General features: G+C 35.6%; 1 protein-coding gene across 1 annotated transcript in view; it reads right to left on the bottom strand.

Annotated features, from left to right (window-relative positions):
• MAN2A1 (mannosidase alpha class 2A member 1) overlaps positions 1-17,850 on the bottom strand; it is a 131,158-nt gene that overhangs the window by 43,980 nt on the left and 69,328 nt on the right. Inside the window, exons 13-15 of the mRNA XM_084503520.1 lie at positions 5,803-5,968; positions 4,424-4,660; positions 4,184-4,306 (exon numbers count right to left, since the gene is read on the bottom strand). Of these exons, the coding sequence (XP_084359646.1) occupies positions 4,184-4,306; positions 4,424-4,660; positions 5,803-5,968 (526 nt within the window). The remainder of the gene's footprint in view (positions 1-4,183; positions 4,307-4,423; positions 4,661-5,802; positions 5,969-17,850) is intronic.

The following is a 17,850-nucleotide window of genomic DNA, read 5'->3' as shown; positions in this document are numbered from 1 at the left end:
AAACTAGTAACATCTTTAGCTATACAAGCCAAGGACCATAATCAGTAAAGGAAGTCCAATCATGGAGATGAAGTGTGAAGGGGAAATGGACATGGAGAAAAGCTCCAGCACTACAGATTCTGCAGTATAAAAACACATCTCTTATTATATTTTCAGGCAGTATGTAAGTACCCACAGTACAAATGTGTGTGTAGACACAGTTGCCTGAGGGAGAATTGCAATTTCCCCATTTTGGGCCTATCAGAAAAGTCTACATTATTTCTGAAAAAAAAAATCTTAAAGAAAATGAACCACTCACAATGATCCCAAAAGCAGTTAGCATCTGACTCTTTGGGAAAAACTGTTTTGGTTATAGAGTGAGTAGGTCATCATAAATTGACATATCTTTAATACATAGCAGAAAACAATGAATTGATTTAAGGGTCCCTTGGGAGGCAGTTCTAAGGAGCAAAGGGGTTCAAGAACATTCCTGGACACTGTAAGACTGAAATCTTGAAGGTGCAGGAGTGGGCTGTCCTTATTTGCCAAAAGACAAGAGAGAGGAAGAAGACCTGTCTGGCTGAACAGAGCTTCTTTTGTAACTCAGCAGGAAAAAAAAAAAAAAAAAAAAAAAAAGTTTACCAACTTTGGAAGAAGCGACAAGAAACTCAGGAGGACAACAAAGGTATTTTGAGGTTCCGCAGGCAGGAAACTCAAAGTGCCAATGCCCAGATAGACTTTACCTTGGCTACTAAACTGAAAGACAATAAAAAATGGTATTATAAAAATATAAATAACTAAAGAATCTCCACCCTTTATTCAGTGTGGGGGGAAAGTGACACCAGATGAGGAAAGAGCTGAGGTGCTTAGTGCCTTTTTTGCCTCAGCTTTTATTAGTAAGTCTACTTCTTCGCAAGGTACCCAGCTCACTGTGCTGGAAATAAGAGACAGGGAGCACAATGAAGACTTGTGAGCCTAGGGAAAATGACTAGCGACCTACTACACCATTTGGATACCTGAAAATCTATGAGGCCTGAGGATCCACTCAAGGATACTGAAGGAGCTGGCAGAAGTGTTTGCCAAGTCACTTTCAAAAATTTACTATCAGTCCTGGCTAACAAGGAAGGTCCCAGATGACTGGAGGTTGGGAAATGTGATGCCCATCTACAGGAAGAGCAGGAAGGAGGATCCATGGAATTATAGGCCTGTCAGTCTGGCCTCGGTGCCAGAAAAGATCAGGGAGATCACCTGGACTGCCATCACAAGGGCATATACAGGACAAGCAGGTGATCAGACCCATCCAGAACAAGTTTACAGAAGGCACGCCCTGCCTGACTAACCTGCTCTCCTTCTGTGACAAGATGACACACTTCAGGGATGGAGGAAAGGCTGTGGATGTTGTTTACTTGGATTTGAGCAAGGCATTCAATACTGTTTCTCACAGCCTTCCCTTATAGAAATGAGCTGCTTACAGCTTGGAAGGATGAACTGTCTGGTTGGAAAAACAAGCTGGCTGGGCTCAAAGGGTCATTGTTAATGCAGTTAAATCCTGTTAGCATCCAGTCACAAGTGATGTTCCCCAGGACTCAGTACTGGGGCCAGTTCTCTTTCATATTTTACCAACAATCTTGGTGGAGGATCAAGTGTACCCTCAGTAAGCTTGCCAAAGACACCACGTTGGGTGGGAATGTTGATAGGCTTCAGGGCAAGAAGACTTTGCAGAAGGATCTGGATAGGCTGCACCAAGGGACCAAGGCCAATTACACGACATTCAACAAAGCTAAATGCCAGGTGCCTCATAACAACCCCATGCAGCAGTACAGGCTCAGGCAAGAGCGTCTGGAAAGCTGCCCAGCAGAAAAGGACCTGGGGGTGCTGGCCGACAGCCAGCTGAACACGAGCCAGCTGTGTGTCCAGGTGACCAAGAAGGCCAATGGCATCCTGGCCTACATCACAAATTGTGTGGCCAGTGGGACTAAGGAAGGGTTTAGTCCCCTGTATACAGCGCTGCTGAGACTGCACCTCGAGTGCTATGTTCAGTTTTGGGCCCTTCACTACAAGAAGCACGTCGAGGTGCTGGAGGGCGTGTAGAGGAGACCTACAAAGCTGGTGAAGGGACTAGAGAAGAAGACTTATGAAGAGAGGGAGACTGTTTAGTCTTGAAGAGACTGAGGGGAGACCTCACTGCTCTCTCTATAGCTACCTGACAAGAGGTGGAAGCAGGGAGGGTGTCAGTCTCTTTTCTCAGGTGAAAAGTGATAGGACATGAGGCAATGGCCTCAACTTGTGCCAGGGGAAGTTTAAATCTGGTATCAGGAAGAATTCCTTTATGGAAAGGGTGGTTAGGTATTGGACTAGGCTGTCCAGGATGGTGGTGGAGTCACCATTCCTGGAGGTATTCAAGAGACATGTGGGTGTGGCACTTAGGAACACAGTTTATAAGTGGACTTCTAGAGTAATGTGATGGTTGGATCTTATGGGTCTTTTTCAATAAATGACTCTATAATTTCGGGATACAATTACTCTTCACAAATTTTTCAATAATACATGGGAAAAATTAGAAAAATAACTATCTAGCCAAAAGCAAGAAAACTGCCTGTACTTTATCCTACTGCCACGTCCCACAAGGACTTGGAAAGTGTTAGTCAACCCACCTCACACTGAGAGCTGTGAACAGATGGCATTTCTTTTAGACAGAAACCATTAGTTCAAACTGTTTCAGAAACTACTACAGAATTCCATTGTTATTCCCAGTAGGATAATTTAATTAATGTTATTAAAATTCCAGCCAAATAAGCCTTATGGTATATTAACAAAAGCAGAATTTTTAGAAGTATCATGATTTCATTTTTATCGTACAAGAAGTTAAAAAAGCTGAACATACCACACTTTATAATGTTACGTAAAAATGTAGTTTAATTTCATTGATCATGGGAGTTCAATGTGTACCTTATTTTGTAACTGTGCTTGGATTTGTGTGTACACTTCTTACTGATTACTGTTTTTCTACGCAAAAGATGAAGTAACATCTAAAATAAAACTAATTAAAGTTCGAACTAGTAGCTGCTGAAAAGTAAGAATAAAAAAGTGATTGTGTTTACATTTTGTCCTGATATCTACCAACCAAAAGCACTAACATCTAAAACTTAAGAGTAAGTGAGCCCTGTTGAACAAACTTGATGAAAAAAAAAATATGGGACTAAATACACTAAATGACTGAAAATTTCCAACTGACAGATCTCAAAAGGCATGCTTCTATAAGAGACTGTTAGAGGGAAAGGAAACGGTTCTGTCCACTTCTAATATACACACATAAATAAAATCAGAATAGTAACCTTTACTTATCTCCTGGAGAGATGAGAACACAGAAATCCAGGTTTGCCTTATACATGGAACTTTACTTTCCCCAGCAGAAACTCGGCAGAGGAAATATTCTGCAAACTACTTAGGTTCTTTAAGGTGTTTACTAACTTTTATCATTTGTTTTCTGAAATGCCACTTTTCCAATTCCAAAAGTGGTACAACAGATTTCTTATGGTTATATAAAGCCAGTACAAAAACACTGTAATTTCTGAATTTCCAATTTGAAAACTAATAGGAGTATGCTGTTGCCCTCCAATAATTATCCAGCTAAGAATACTGATAACCCTGAACTACTTAATCAGAACATATGCTTGCTACTCTGTGTGTACACTCACCAGTCGGGACTCTGTATTTTAACTAGTATATTGAACAACATATGCTAATCCCAGCCAACAAATACTACACTCCAAACTGGAAGCTCCTTCCCTCACATTCAAAAAATCATCAGAATCAGTAAAGTGAAGAAATTAATCATTATCTCTGATACTATTCACCATATGAAGTGCAAGTGATTTTATTAAGAGCATGAATGGTTACAGCTCACAGAACTTCTTGTGAGGATAGCATCTTATTTGAATGTTTTAGTGAATCGTAAATCTTCTGTATATTTTTGCACTTTCAAGTTAATGCTTTTTTTTTTTTTCCTTCCCCCTTTTTATTTTAATCTAAGTCAAGGATTATGAAGTATGAAGTTCTGTCAATCATTTCAATAACTGACGTTATTATTTCCAACCACACTGATGTATTTTAATGCTGGTGAAAACTTGTTTTTCTAAGCTGCATTTACAGAATGTTTCAGTTTACTTCAAGATTAGAATCTCTGTGCAAACAGAAGTTTTACCTTGGCATCTCCATCTGGTAAGAAGAGGTAAGCTCCACTCTTATCCCGGTTACTGGTAGTTCCATACCAAGCAAACTCCACCTTCATTTGGTGATTTTTACCATCTTCTTTTGTATTTATTTTCTACAGATAGAGAATCATGTTTGAAATAATCGGCACAGTTAGATTTCCACAAGTAAGAACAAAAGTTCTTAAAAAAAACAACAAAACACAACTGTTTTGAACTATAATGCAGTATACCTCCAGTAATCCAGACATTCCAGAAAACCATAATTTCATATAAGAATTTTCTAAGATTATATTATCCACAGAATTTGGCATCTCTTTTATCTTGAAAATTCTGTCTGGCTTCTCCTGCACGCTGTTCCTTCCACTCAAGTATATATCATAGTCTGCTAAAGTTGTTTCTGAACTCGGAACTTCCAAAAGCTGGTAAACTCCAAGGCCCAAAGGTGGTAGATGAGCCAAGAAAGAGATCTGTCGGGAGCAAAGAAGATGCTGTTACTAAAAATACAAAAACTTTTTATAGCAAATGTATGCTCAGTTTAACTCGTTCTGTTTCAACAGGCAAATGAATATGAAATTACAAATAGCATTCCAAATTCAATGGCTGAAGTATGTGAAGAATTAGCACACAAAAATGTCTGTATCACTGATTTGCTTAGCATCAAAATTACTGTTTATTAATGCAATAATTATTTTGAATCCTGCTAAAAAAAAAAAGAATGTAGCTTGTGATATATATATTTCTAAGCATATATGCTATTATTTAAAGGTATGTGTGTAGCATATCAGTTGAGCTTGGACCCTACATGTCACCAAATATGCATTTAAAAATCCAGAAATTTAAACAATAACATTTTATTTTTAGTTTCTGTTCTTTTAGGAGTAGAAAGTCATCTGTACAGGAAAGTAATATTCAAGGTAGATCTCCAAAACAATTTGCTTAGAAACTGAGTTACAGATATCTTATTTCTTCTTCTTTAGTTTCTGCAATTCCCACGTAATGATACTTATCAATAATAATCTCTTCAGAGGACAACTGAAAAACATTAATTGAATTATCTTTGCAGGAATGTTATGCTGAAATAACTTCAATTTGGCTCCTAAGTCAAAAGAAATCAGGCTAAGAATGTAAGGTTAAAAAGAGAGCTCTATGTAGTACTGTTATATCATTAAGAATTTCATAAAATACATTTTCTGATGTGTGACTGTTGAGGCCAGTCTTCTTTAATGACATGTGTCAAAAATTCTCAGAAACTATTTAGAAACAAAGGTGGAATCAAAGCCATCTGTCAAACAGTGCAAAGTAATGGAGATTACTATCCAGTCTGTACGCACCCAGTATTTGCTGCTCATGCAGCTGAAACGGATCCCTAATGTACTGTAACGTATTACAGAAGTTTAACAACTTATCAGTTTAAAAATATTTAAATTTATGTTTTTTTTTTTCTTTTCGCTTAAGGAGACTGAATTAGTGTCATAATCTGCTGAAGGCAGAAATAACAATATTTGAAGTGTGCTTTCATTACTGTACCATTTTATTCCACTGTGAATCTACAGTATATGTCAAATAAAACTTCTTTAATGCTTAAATGCTTATGCTTAAAGCAACATACCTGATATGCTTCATGTGATACTGTAGTTGCTCCATCCCAAACAGCACTAATCTGGACAGTAACAGCTTTTCCAAAAGGTGATAATAATTTGACCCTTGGTGAATTCACATGGACTGAAACCACTGAAAATCGCTCCTGTTCTGTAGGATTATATATCAAAAGGTACCTGCAAAAATATATTTGCCAAATTATCTTTTGGCAAATAAGTTTCCTCCTTCACTTTTAATATTATTGCACGTAAATTTTACATACGAAGCTTTAAAACAATGTTAGAACAACAGGTGCGTACCACAACAAATAAATATGCAAAAACAACCAGAAAACAATGGATAGTTCACAAATTCTTGGCAGACTTTTCCTTAATGATATTATTATATTATACAGATGATTCACACAATAGCATTTTTAAAAATCCTATGCAATCAAAATACATTAATTTCAAATTTTAGCTACTAAAGAATTGCTATTAATAATTACAATTACACATATTGAGGTTATTTTAGATTGATTTTTCTGGCTGAAATGTTTTATCCATAGTTGCTTTCCCTTGAACATACCTTAGAAATGAAGTGACAAGCATAATCTGGAGAACGTACACATATCTGATTTATATTCTTTAAAGAAACTACTTTCTCTCTGCTATAAGGGAAACTTCGTAATTATTTAAACTATAATTTACCAGAATTCCCTATGACACTTGTCTGCATATACACTGAATTTTTTCACTAGGCCTGCACAGAATAGATAATTTGTATGTAATCTAATGCCTGTTCTTCCATTTCAGTACAGGTTTAGGTCACTAACCAAAATATTTCACCTTGAAACTGAAAAGTAACATTTCATACACACACACACATTTTTTCTTACAAGGCCATATATAGTAAAATATAAAAAAAAAAATGTACCAGAACATCTGTGCCTCACACATCTGTAGTACTGCCACTTTATTTCCCATCTTCTCATGTCAAGCTCAAAGAATGCACTATTTACAAGTTTTCCCTTATCCTCTGTTTATTTTATCCTTAAGAAAAAAGTCTTCAGCAATGAAAAATGTTCTTGCCAAGATCTCTAATTGCATCTTAGATACACAGCAGAAACAATATTCTGTCTTCAACCTCCTTGAACCTTCCCACTGTAAAATGCTGTTTATTTCTTCATGAAATCTTATCTTTCATCAGATTCCACCTCATCCCACCTTCAGCATTTCTTCTAAGTAGAATCTCCCCATTCTCTGTGGCATTTTCTACACAGATTCCTAAGGGTCTTGTCAGTGGTTTTCTTTCTTTTCCTTCCATTTCTTAGCCTTCATCAACTTCAACTATCACCTTTGAACTGCTTCATTTCGAACTCTTTCCTTGTATCCAAATCACAAATCTCATTCTGTCACTCTCTGAAAACATCATCTGTAGTGTGAGCCTCATTCAAGAACCTGCCATTCTGACTGTAACTCTTCCAGATTCCTTACCCATACATTCAGGTACTCTGTGTTCCATTATTAGGTAGCCTAGTACTTTGGTACAACTTTAAGACCCATCTAATAAGTTGCTTATATAGCTAAACCCTTTCAACTTCCTTCTTTTCCAATATTAGCTCTAAATTGACTGAGGGAGCTCTCCTCTATCAGAGGGGAGTGAGGCCTCTTGGCACCTTTGATCTACCTTTAGAAAAGCTGGGCAGGCAGTGGACAAAGAAATGCTGAGATTACACTTCAGGCATAGGGAAACAGCAAGATTTCAGTGCTGAAAGGCAGAAGCAAACTGCACAGAGTTAATAAGGAAGTATAAATTTTAACTCTTCATTTTGAGAGAAATGACTTCTACACAGGATCAGTGCCAAAAAGAGAGATTACATTAATCCACCACTAAGGTATGGTTGCAATACAGACGCCCAAGGAACATCCTTCCTTCCTCTCTATACTGCTGAAAATTCTCATCCACTCTCCTCCCACACTGTACGTATATTTTTATTTACTTATTTATGCAAATGTGTTACTTTAGTTTTAAGCTGTAACTTTGTGTACTATGTTACTTTAATTTTAACGAATTCTGTTTTGCTCTACTGATACTGGGAATCCTTATGAACACTAACCAGGCAACCATTTCCCATTATCTTGTCACTGGCTCCCTCCTTTCACATTCATCAAATTTTGTCTGTTTTCAATCTCACTGCCCATCCACACTAACCTATTATCTCAAAATCAGTAGAAAAGGTGAATTCCAACTTCTCATTAATTGAATAAAATAAAACCAGAGGCTATATTAGATTTTTCTATTAAGACCCTTCAGATAACCTGACATACATAGAAAGTTTCCTATAAAAATATTTTCTTTCTTTTAACTCCTTATTTGAAGCTTCCTGTGCTGAAGGGACTGTTAAATTATGAGTGCTGTGCATAACAATGATTTTTCTTGCATATCTATGCATCTAGCCATGGTAAGCTCTCTACTAACACAACCAGAATTACACCGGGACACATTTTTTGGCCTTGTTTCATGTTGAGGACTTCTAGATTACCAGATAAGACATTAGTTAACATTATGCTAGGTTAGCTTTACAAGTTGTCTTTAGCAACTTCTGCAAGACTCTCAGCCTTCCCTTGTCTTACATAGGTAATTATTACACTTTGCTTGTTCTTTTCTTTTTTCTTTTTTAATATGAGTTTAAGTGTTAACATAACTGTTTGTGTAACTGATGTGGAAATAGAACCAATCTAAAACACTGTTCTAGAAGCCCTAAGAAGTAGGAAGACAAAACAAAACAAAAAACAAACAAACAAAAAAACCAGCAGGTTCACAAATGTTTTTCTTTTTTTTAAAGATTCCTCATATACTATGAAAGAAGAGTGCAAGGGTTGTCAGGAGCAATATAGATAAGAGATGATACAGCACAAAAGCTCCGAGTAAATCATCATTCTCATCTATCAGAACTTTATAGGATTGTTTTATTTATACTTGATATAAATCTGAAACTCTGAGCTCTTATGCTTCTAAGTAAAATGATAGCTTATACTTAACAATTCATTTTCAGTGATGCTGTGCATCCTCAATAAATTTACATTATCCGCTACACAAAATTTTCATGTGAAAATACTGCAAGGAATTTCTTCACCTGCCCACTGATATAAACATGTTTCACAACTTCGATTAGAGTTATGTCAGAGCTTCCCATAACAGAAGCTCCAGATCTTAACAACTGGCATAGTATTCTTGTATTTCATTTGACTATGTATTTTTTTAGCTATTTGGATAAGAAACATTTTGTTTCAAGTTATGTCTTATACCTTCTTGAATCAATGTGTTTTAAGTTCATTATGTACATGTCAAATGACACAGCAGTCAAAGGTATTAATGGCAAGGCAAATTTTGTGCAGTAGAGATAAGGAATTTTGTCCAGACACCAGTATTTTGTTTTCAGCACAACTAAACTAAAATAATTATACTGAGATATAAATATTGTGCATTTGCAAAAGCACTGACTAATGTGATTAAATTGTGTTATTTCTGAAGTACCATTCAAGGTTCACTCATACATAATATTCCACAGTAGCTATTTTCAATTCTATATGAAACAATTAAGGCACACGTTTCACTTAAGCTGTATCATTACAGAGAATGTCATCTGCAAATGCAGAGTACACCTGCTTAATATATTGTGGTTACATTACATAGACTAGTAACATGACGCTATTTAAAGGTTTTCTATTCCAGAACTGAAGCATGAATATGAGAAGTACCAAAGCAGTAAGCAGTTATCCAGACCACTGGTCTTTGGAAACACCACCAAGAAAACTACCAAAATTTACATCTTTTGTCAAAAGAAAAAATAGAGGTTGGAAAAGAGTCTACTGGTAAAATTCAGAGGAAAAAATTAACCCAGACACTTTAGAAACACCAGCATGTCTAATTCCTGACTACCTTTTCTTTAGTTTATTCCAGAAATCAAAGAATTCTGAAACTATTAAAACTATATTAACTGTATTGAAATGAAATTAAATCATATATCTTCTTACTGATAAAACCATGGCCGATTGTTTCGCACAGAGACCACGTTTCCTCTGTACATCAGGACTAGAAGTAAACTGCTCTCAGTTTACTCATTTTCAAAAATGAGAAACAGATGCAGATCTGAGCTCTTAATCCCTAACAGGATGCATCTTTTATGTACAAATATTTGCAATTTCAGAAAAGCTCATCCTGCCACCTGCTTTTCAGACAATTTTGTAACGATACACCTTGAATTTTTTGATCCTATACTTCTTGGATCTCTAAAACCCAAAGTCAGTATATTTTATTCATATATGCATGACAATTTTCCCTAGATCGTATAACACACGGCATTAATAAACTCTTCTACTAAACATGTACATTCAAGTGTCAAAGAATATCTTGATTAGTACCTGTAGTAAAAATTAAACTGGCTGTGAAATACTTTCAGCCACAGCTGAAAAAAGCCACCCCACGTTTGTTTTCAGATACTTTAATAAGTTATCAAGAATATAAATAAAACAGTTTAGCTATATTCATAGGTAAAATACGAAAAAAGCTGTTGCAGATCTCTAACAACTTTAATCTTGGTCTTCTAGAGGAACGCTAGAGCAAGTTTTGTTTTTTAAACCAAAAAGTTTTCATGACCATTTTTCTTTTGTTTCACTGATGTGGCTAAGCATATGGGCATACATGTATGTCAATACATGCACACATCCACTAGTAACACCTGCAATAACAGTTACTATTTTCTTTTGAAGTTCATTTAACGTTGTCTTCTTACATGATGCCTCTGACTGATGTGAGAAAAAAAACTAATTACTAGTAAACATTGGAAAGCTAGTGACAAAGGATTATTTGAACCACCAGTTCTTCAAGACACTAGGATATACAACAGCTTAGGACATCAGACTTTGAGAACCAATTACTTGAGCTCATACTCTGATCAATTTTACTATCCCAATGACAAATTTTCACAGACAGATTTCGGCATTTCCCATAACTCATCAGAATCATTTCACTGAACACATATGCTCAATTTCAGTGCAAAATTGCAGGAACAGCACCTCTGAAGCTGGTCAGTGTCCTTCCCTTTTCCATAATAGAGGCAAAGCTAAAAAAAAATACTAGGTGGTGAAAACATCTGAAATACTAGAATTAAATCCAAGATCAAGGAAAAATACAAGCCAAGAAGGCAAATAGTATGCTATATAAATAGTCTTGCACTGAAGGATGAGAAAGAACAAATAGAAGCATGTAAATTATCCTGGAAGTGAAAAGAAGGTATGTTGGGGTGGGAGGCAAGTGAATTGGAAGGAAAATTGTTGAACCCACTTTAAAATGCTTCAAGCCCCCAAACCAATTTGAATCATGTCTACATATGCTAAAACTCAGAAAAATCACCAGAAGGACTGGTGTGTTAGAAACCAGAATTCAACTAGAAGGATAATCAGAATTCCAAACAACTCAAATTCTCTGAACATAAACATCTCACCGGAATGATAGAACAGTAAAAACTGTCCAGACATCAAATGAGTGTCCAAAGAAGAATCAAAACTGATCCACAGTTGAAAGTATGCAAGAAAAGATTACTCTGAAAGATGTAAGACGACTCAATAGATAGCAATTTTGTCTAGTTAGTAAACATTTAGGCATAAGGTAAGAACAAATTAGGGATTAGTATTTAAACTGTGCAAGGCACCATCTGCGATCGTAGATGCCAAAAACACAACTGTGTGACTTCTGCTGTATGTTGGGGGGAAGGGGAAGAAGAAATGGGAGGAAAGGCTAGAATCCTTAAAAAAAAAAAAAAAGTGAATTGACATTACGTAGTATGTTTCTTTGGGGGTGGTGGTGAAGGGAACAAACAGAACCAAGACTATCCACTTAAAACAGACATCTCCATTTGTACATTGCAAATACGTATGATTTCACCAGAAGAAAAGAAACTTACATCGTTTTTGCACAGACGCCCATGAAAATAGACATATTTTCCTCAGATTGTTAACACAGAATGAAATTAAAAACAACTACACAACAAAAAGGATTCTTGTGTTATTGAAGAAGCTCTCTCCTTCTTTCTATAGACTATGGGGAAAACAAAAAACTTCGAAAAAGAAAAATAAGCATAAAAATTCCTTCTCATTCAACTTTTCTTCTTATATTTTACACAAAACACTAGACAAAAATAAAAAATCATACCAAGTTACTTAGTTCTCTTCAAAGTTCTTACGGTTTATTATAAGACAAAGTCAAAAGTGTCTTTTAAGGGATTTTTCAATTATAGGTTACTTCACCCCATTTTTCCCCATATCTAGCCTAGTTTGCATGCATTTCTGCTATAAATTACTAAAGATGGAAAGAGCACATAAAACAATTCTTCTCAAAGTTAATGACATTTACCTAAATTTTAGCATCCTATAATTCAACTTCAGCTTTTTTTTGCTTTGTTTTTAAAGGGATTCAGGGTATTATCTGGTCATCTTGCCATACTACTCTTTTGGTTCTTCAGAAGTTGGACACACTTGCCTTCACTGAAGACTGGTATTTTTTCTACAACTCCACAACTCCAACAGTTACTAACATGAGTGTAAAAACAAAGTTACACAGCATTTCAAGATACCTTTCTGTTACAATGAAAAAATATTTAATGTGAAATTTTGGTAACAATTTTTTAAAGAAAGTCTTTCAAAATCTGACATATGAAAATCATGTGTCCAGTCCAGTGACTGAAGTTATTCAATCTAGTTCATACTTGTTTCAAGGAAAATTTGATTCTGCAGGTATTATTTAAAAACACTCCTCATTTTCACATCTGCCATATGAATATTTACTTCTGAAATGCATAAAGCTCTCCAGATTTCATCCAAAATATACTTTTTCTACTACATGTTACTCATAAAAATGAACTATACATAAGCCTCTCTCTTAAATTATCAAGAATCCCACTTGATTGACAATTTTCTTTTAATAGTGGCAAACCCTATAAAAAAAAATAAGAAAATAAAACCATGAAATCAAATTGTCCGTTACTTCTTAGTTTGGAAGTTCTTAAGTCCTTAAGGAGTTATTGAATGCATTTTTGCATTGATATTCATGGATATTTAATTGTCCAGTAATATGTTGTTACATATCCAAAGATCATTTTCTTCCAAATTTATGTTGAGAAAGGAACCAAAAAACAATAATACCCATACATAAAATAATTCAGCATTAGATTTTATTTATTTATTTTTTTTTTTTTAAGAAAAAAATAACATTTCCATGTCAAACCATACCATCAAACCATACAGAAATCTGAAGTTAGGAATTTAGAATACTTCCTCTATGAATACAGCTGGATTTATTTCCTTTATAACACATATATATAGTATATATGCTACATTGATATGTGGGGAGGGACAGAGTGAAGATCAAGTATTTTCCAATATTAGGAAATATCCTAACCTTGGCATTCCTAGTGAGCAACCGATGTTGCTAATAATTTAAGTAGTTACTACTCAACATTTTTCACCTGATCAGAAACCTACCTATCCATTGTAAATCTATATAGAGAGAGTATATTTACTATAACTCTGTACAGAGTGGTATATATAAATGTACCATTCTGCAAACATTTAGTATGTGAAATAGTTAAAATATCCAGCACTCAGTCAGCTCATCAACTCTTTCATGAAGTAGAGAAACACTCTTCATTTTATAATCAATATTATTTACCAAGTGTCAAAATAAAGTTTGTCAGAGGAAAAAATATTTATCCTAATCAGGAAACGTTGCCTGCACAACAAACTGAGAATAAGGTAGTGTGATGGTGTGCTGGGAACAGCACTTGTAGGTACAGCTGTTCTCTCTCTAGATCGAGTTCTCACACAATCATCAGGTTAACGTTTCATATCACTGGATGTTCTTGTATGCCTCAGAACACTCCACTGCTCTGGTTATTCCAGTTGGTCTAATAAAAGACAACTTGTACAAAGCAGCCTATAACCTTACTTACCTGATTTGCATGTTTATACATGTAGGTTGGTTTGCTGCAACTCTGAAGAGTAACTTCAAGACAGAAAAGGCAAATCTATGTAATCATAATAATAGGTCTAGAAGCTTGCTTTTCATTGACCCCTTAGCCAGAATTAGTATTCAGCAGGACCATCTTTGACAAACGCTACAACTACTGCAGCTTCCAGAACTGTCTATGCGTTCATCTCAAGCATCCATTTTGGTAACAAGCAGTAACGCTTTTATTACTTCAAATTAAACATTTCTTCTAATTATTTCTTCCTTTCTTCCACTGCAGATAATAATACAACTGTTTTTCTTTGTAACAAACCTCTATGTAAAGTCTCATGTTTCCCATTATTAGATTTTCGTGTTTTGTTGTTTTGTTTTTTTTTGAACAGATTATACCCATACAACACCTCTTTGTTTGCTTTCTTCAGCTTATTACTCCTGCTTTCCTGCTAAGACTTCCCATACCTTCATCTTATTGCATTTTCCAAAACTAGATATCATAATTTTGCTGAACCCTTCACCATTCTAAGTACAACATACTATTTCAGTTATGTTTTACACAGAACACGTCCATTTAAATAATCCAAAGGCAAAATGGCCTCTGACACCATATGAATAAGGCTCTCTGAACCTGTGATATTCTGCGATGCCTAGTCTTTTCCTGCTTCTCTAATGTCTAGTTGGTTAGCCCCCACATTATTTTCCATCTGATGTGTAATACTTCTATTGACCTATGTGCTAGCGCTCTATGAAGCACTAGCTCTAGTTTATTAAGATAATTTTAAATTTCAATCCTATATAGATTGTTTATTCCCAGGATGATGAAAAAATTTGTATTTTATTTAAATTCTATTAACATATGACTGATACAAATAGAAAGTATTTTGAAATTTCATGATCTGATCAAAAGAATTCATTGCTTGCTTGTTTTTGGCCTCACTTTGCACAAAAAAACTCCACCATCCTCAGATGGATGACTAAGGATACAACTTGAATCATATGTAATATCCAACATTTATAGATGAGAATCAGAATTATCGTTAGTCAACCAGCAAGCTTGCTACTCAAGTGAATGAAGGTAAAAAAGCAAAAACGTGCTCACAAGAAACTGACCTGAAACTAAATAAATGTGTGGAATTAAAATATGATGTTAAAGTCTGACTTTCTGCTTCTCAGTTTTAATAAAAAGGGAAGAGATCAAACCTACTTTATTATTCCTCTTTTGGTTAGCAGTTTGTTTTATGTTTGTTTTCCTTGTTTGTTTTTATCAGCACATTATGCAAATGAATGTTCAGAAAAAAGCTACAGCATGTTAAGCTCAGAAACTACAGAGAAACTGTTTTAAACTGTATCAGCACATTCTAATTATATTACAACATTCAGTTTCAATAATTGCTACAGCCTTAATATACCCCTTCTTTGAGACAGAGTGGACGCTGAAACCATTAGCTTGCTGACTATACAATCCTGGACTTTAAATGAAACGTGAAAGTGTTTTGTGAGGAAAACCTTAGGATTGAAGAGCTGCAGTCTCAGATACACTTTCAGAAGTAAACATGAAATTTAGGTCAGCACAAGCATGAGTGGTTTCATAAAAATCCAAGTTGACCAAGCAGTCTTACTCTCTATTGTCAGAGAAAAAAAGGACAAGTCCTCTGTTAAAGGAGATTCTGATAGCTTCTCAAGGTGCTTTTCATTGACTGTATAAAGTCTAAGGATATATTTCAGCTTATGTTACTGGGTAAGCTAAATAATACCAATATAGTCGTCTATACCACGTCCAGCTAAGCTTCTTGTAAATTTAAGAAATTGACTTTGAGACTACCCCTATTATCATAGATGTAACAAAAATTAATTTACATCTCAGCTACAGCTCTTATAATCTAAATAAACTACTTATTATGCGTTAGAATGCCTTGAATATATACATGTATATTGTCGTGGTTTAACCCGGCTGGCAGCTAAACACCACGCAGCCGTTCGCTCACCCTCCCCCCTCCCTCTCTTGGACGGGGGAGAGAAATGGAAAGTGAAGCCCGTGAGTTGAGATAAAGACAGTTTAATAAGACAGGAAAATAATAATAATAATAATAATAATAATAATAATAATAATACAATGATGATAATAGTACTACTAATAATAATATATACAAACAAGTGATGCACAATGCAATTGCTCACCACCCGCTGACCGATGCCCAGCTTAACCCCGAGCAGTCCGGCCCCCCTCCCCCAGCTAGCCACCCCTATATATTGTTTAGCATGACGTCAGATGGTATGGAATACCCCTTTGGCTAGTTTGGGTCACCTGTCCTGGGTCTGTCCCCTCCCAGCTCTTACTGCACCCCCAGCCTGCCTGTTGGCAGGACAGAGCAAAAGTCTGAGGTGTCCTTGGCTTGGTATAAGCACTGCTCTGCAACAATTAAAACATCGGGGTGTTATCAGCACTCTTCTCATCCTAAGCCAAAACACAGCATTCCACCAGCTACTAGGAAGAAAATTAATTCTGTTCTAACTGAAACCAGGACATCTATATAATCAAATATTATCAAATATGAACTGATTGAACAGTACAAGGTAGAATGAGAGGACTAGGGGAAATGGTTATAAACTAAAAGAGGGGAGATTTAAATGAAATGTTAGGAGGAAATTCTTCACTCTGCAGGTGGTGAGGCACTGGCACAGGTTGCCCAGAGAGTCTCTGGATGCCACATCCTTGGAGGTGTTCAAGACCAGGTTGGATGGGGTCCTGAGCAACCTGATCTAGCAAGTGATGTCCTTGCCTATGGCAGGGGGTTTGGAGTTGGATGATCTTGAAGGTCCCTTCCAACCTGAGCCATTCTATGATTCTATGATTAAGATTTTTACCTCTTCTTAAAATGAGACATCTTTTCCAGTTTATGAAAAAGAAAAAAATTCCCCCAGAAGAATTAGCAGGAATCTAATCTCAATTTGGAATTATAGGCATAAAACAGAATGTGTTGTTTTCATAAGGTATGAAAGCAGAGATGTAAGTAAAATATATGATCCACAAATCAACTTTCCATTATAGAATGAAACTGGTTACAACAAGAAATAAAAAGAGATGCTAGCAATAATTCAGTAGTATCACAATAACTCAGCAGCGATTTGGTTAACACAAAATGGAATTATCCTATGATTATGGCCTCCTCTTTAAATGCTCTTAAATACTTACTTTGGCAATAAAGCCATCATGTTAAAATTACGTATTCTTTGTAAAAGCCATAAAGGCTGACAGTTCTGATTAACATACAAATAATTAAAAACGGTGATTTTGTGCTTTAAAAAAGATTCCATTATCTTATCTTGACATTTTAGATTTCTGTATTACTTCAGCAAGGCCTTCCTAATGACAAACCTAAAGTCATTTCTTCCACCATTAACACAGGTAAGAGAACTCACAGACCCATCAATTCTTTCTGTAACTGTACAGATGTATCTTCATTATAACTATAGCTCATGCAAAAGGCAGAAAATTAAGTACACTACAAGTATTTAATTCTACTCTCACAGGGAATACAACCTTAGCATAGCTTTCTCGAGAACAAACTATTGGACGTCCTCAGGTAAACAGTGTTCACAGTAAACACAGACAACATCACAGTAAAAACTATAAATGTTGAGAAAGAAAAAAAAAAAGGAAAAAAAGCCACTAATACCAACCTAAGACAAGACTTGTAAAATGTTATGTACCTACTATATATGCCAGATACATTCCTGTGACTTGAATGGATTTTAGTGGCACAAATCCTAATCTGGAGCACATAACTACTCTCCAGTTAAGGATAAAAGGATCAAGTCCAAAGGCACTATTTTAAATTTCTCTTTTACCACAAAGTTGTGAGGTCTGAAGTCCAAGACGGGCTTGAAGCCCCCTGACTTTTTCAGGATCAGGAAGTGCCTTCACTAAAATCCTTTCCTTGTTCCTCTTGTAGTGCAGGCTTTATAAATCTGCATTTAGAAGGGAAAAAAAATCTGGTTCAGAAGAACAGAAAGACTTAAGTATGCTGTATCACTTCAGCCTGTGCCTTGAGAG

This window comes from Aythya ferina (assembly GCF_964211825.1).
Source record: "Aythya ferina genome assembly, chromosome: Z".
NCBI classification, from domain to species: Eukaryota; Metazoa; Chordata; class Aves; order Anseriformes; family Anatidae; genus Aythya; species Aythya ferina.
The sequence above is the reverse complement of the archived record's forward strand: the minus strand, read 5'-3'. Positions and strand labels throughout refer to the sequence as shown.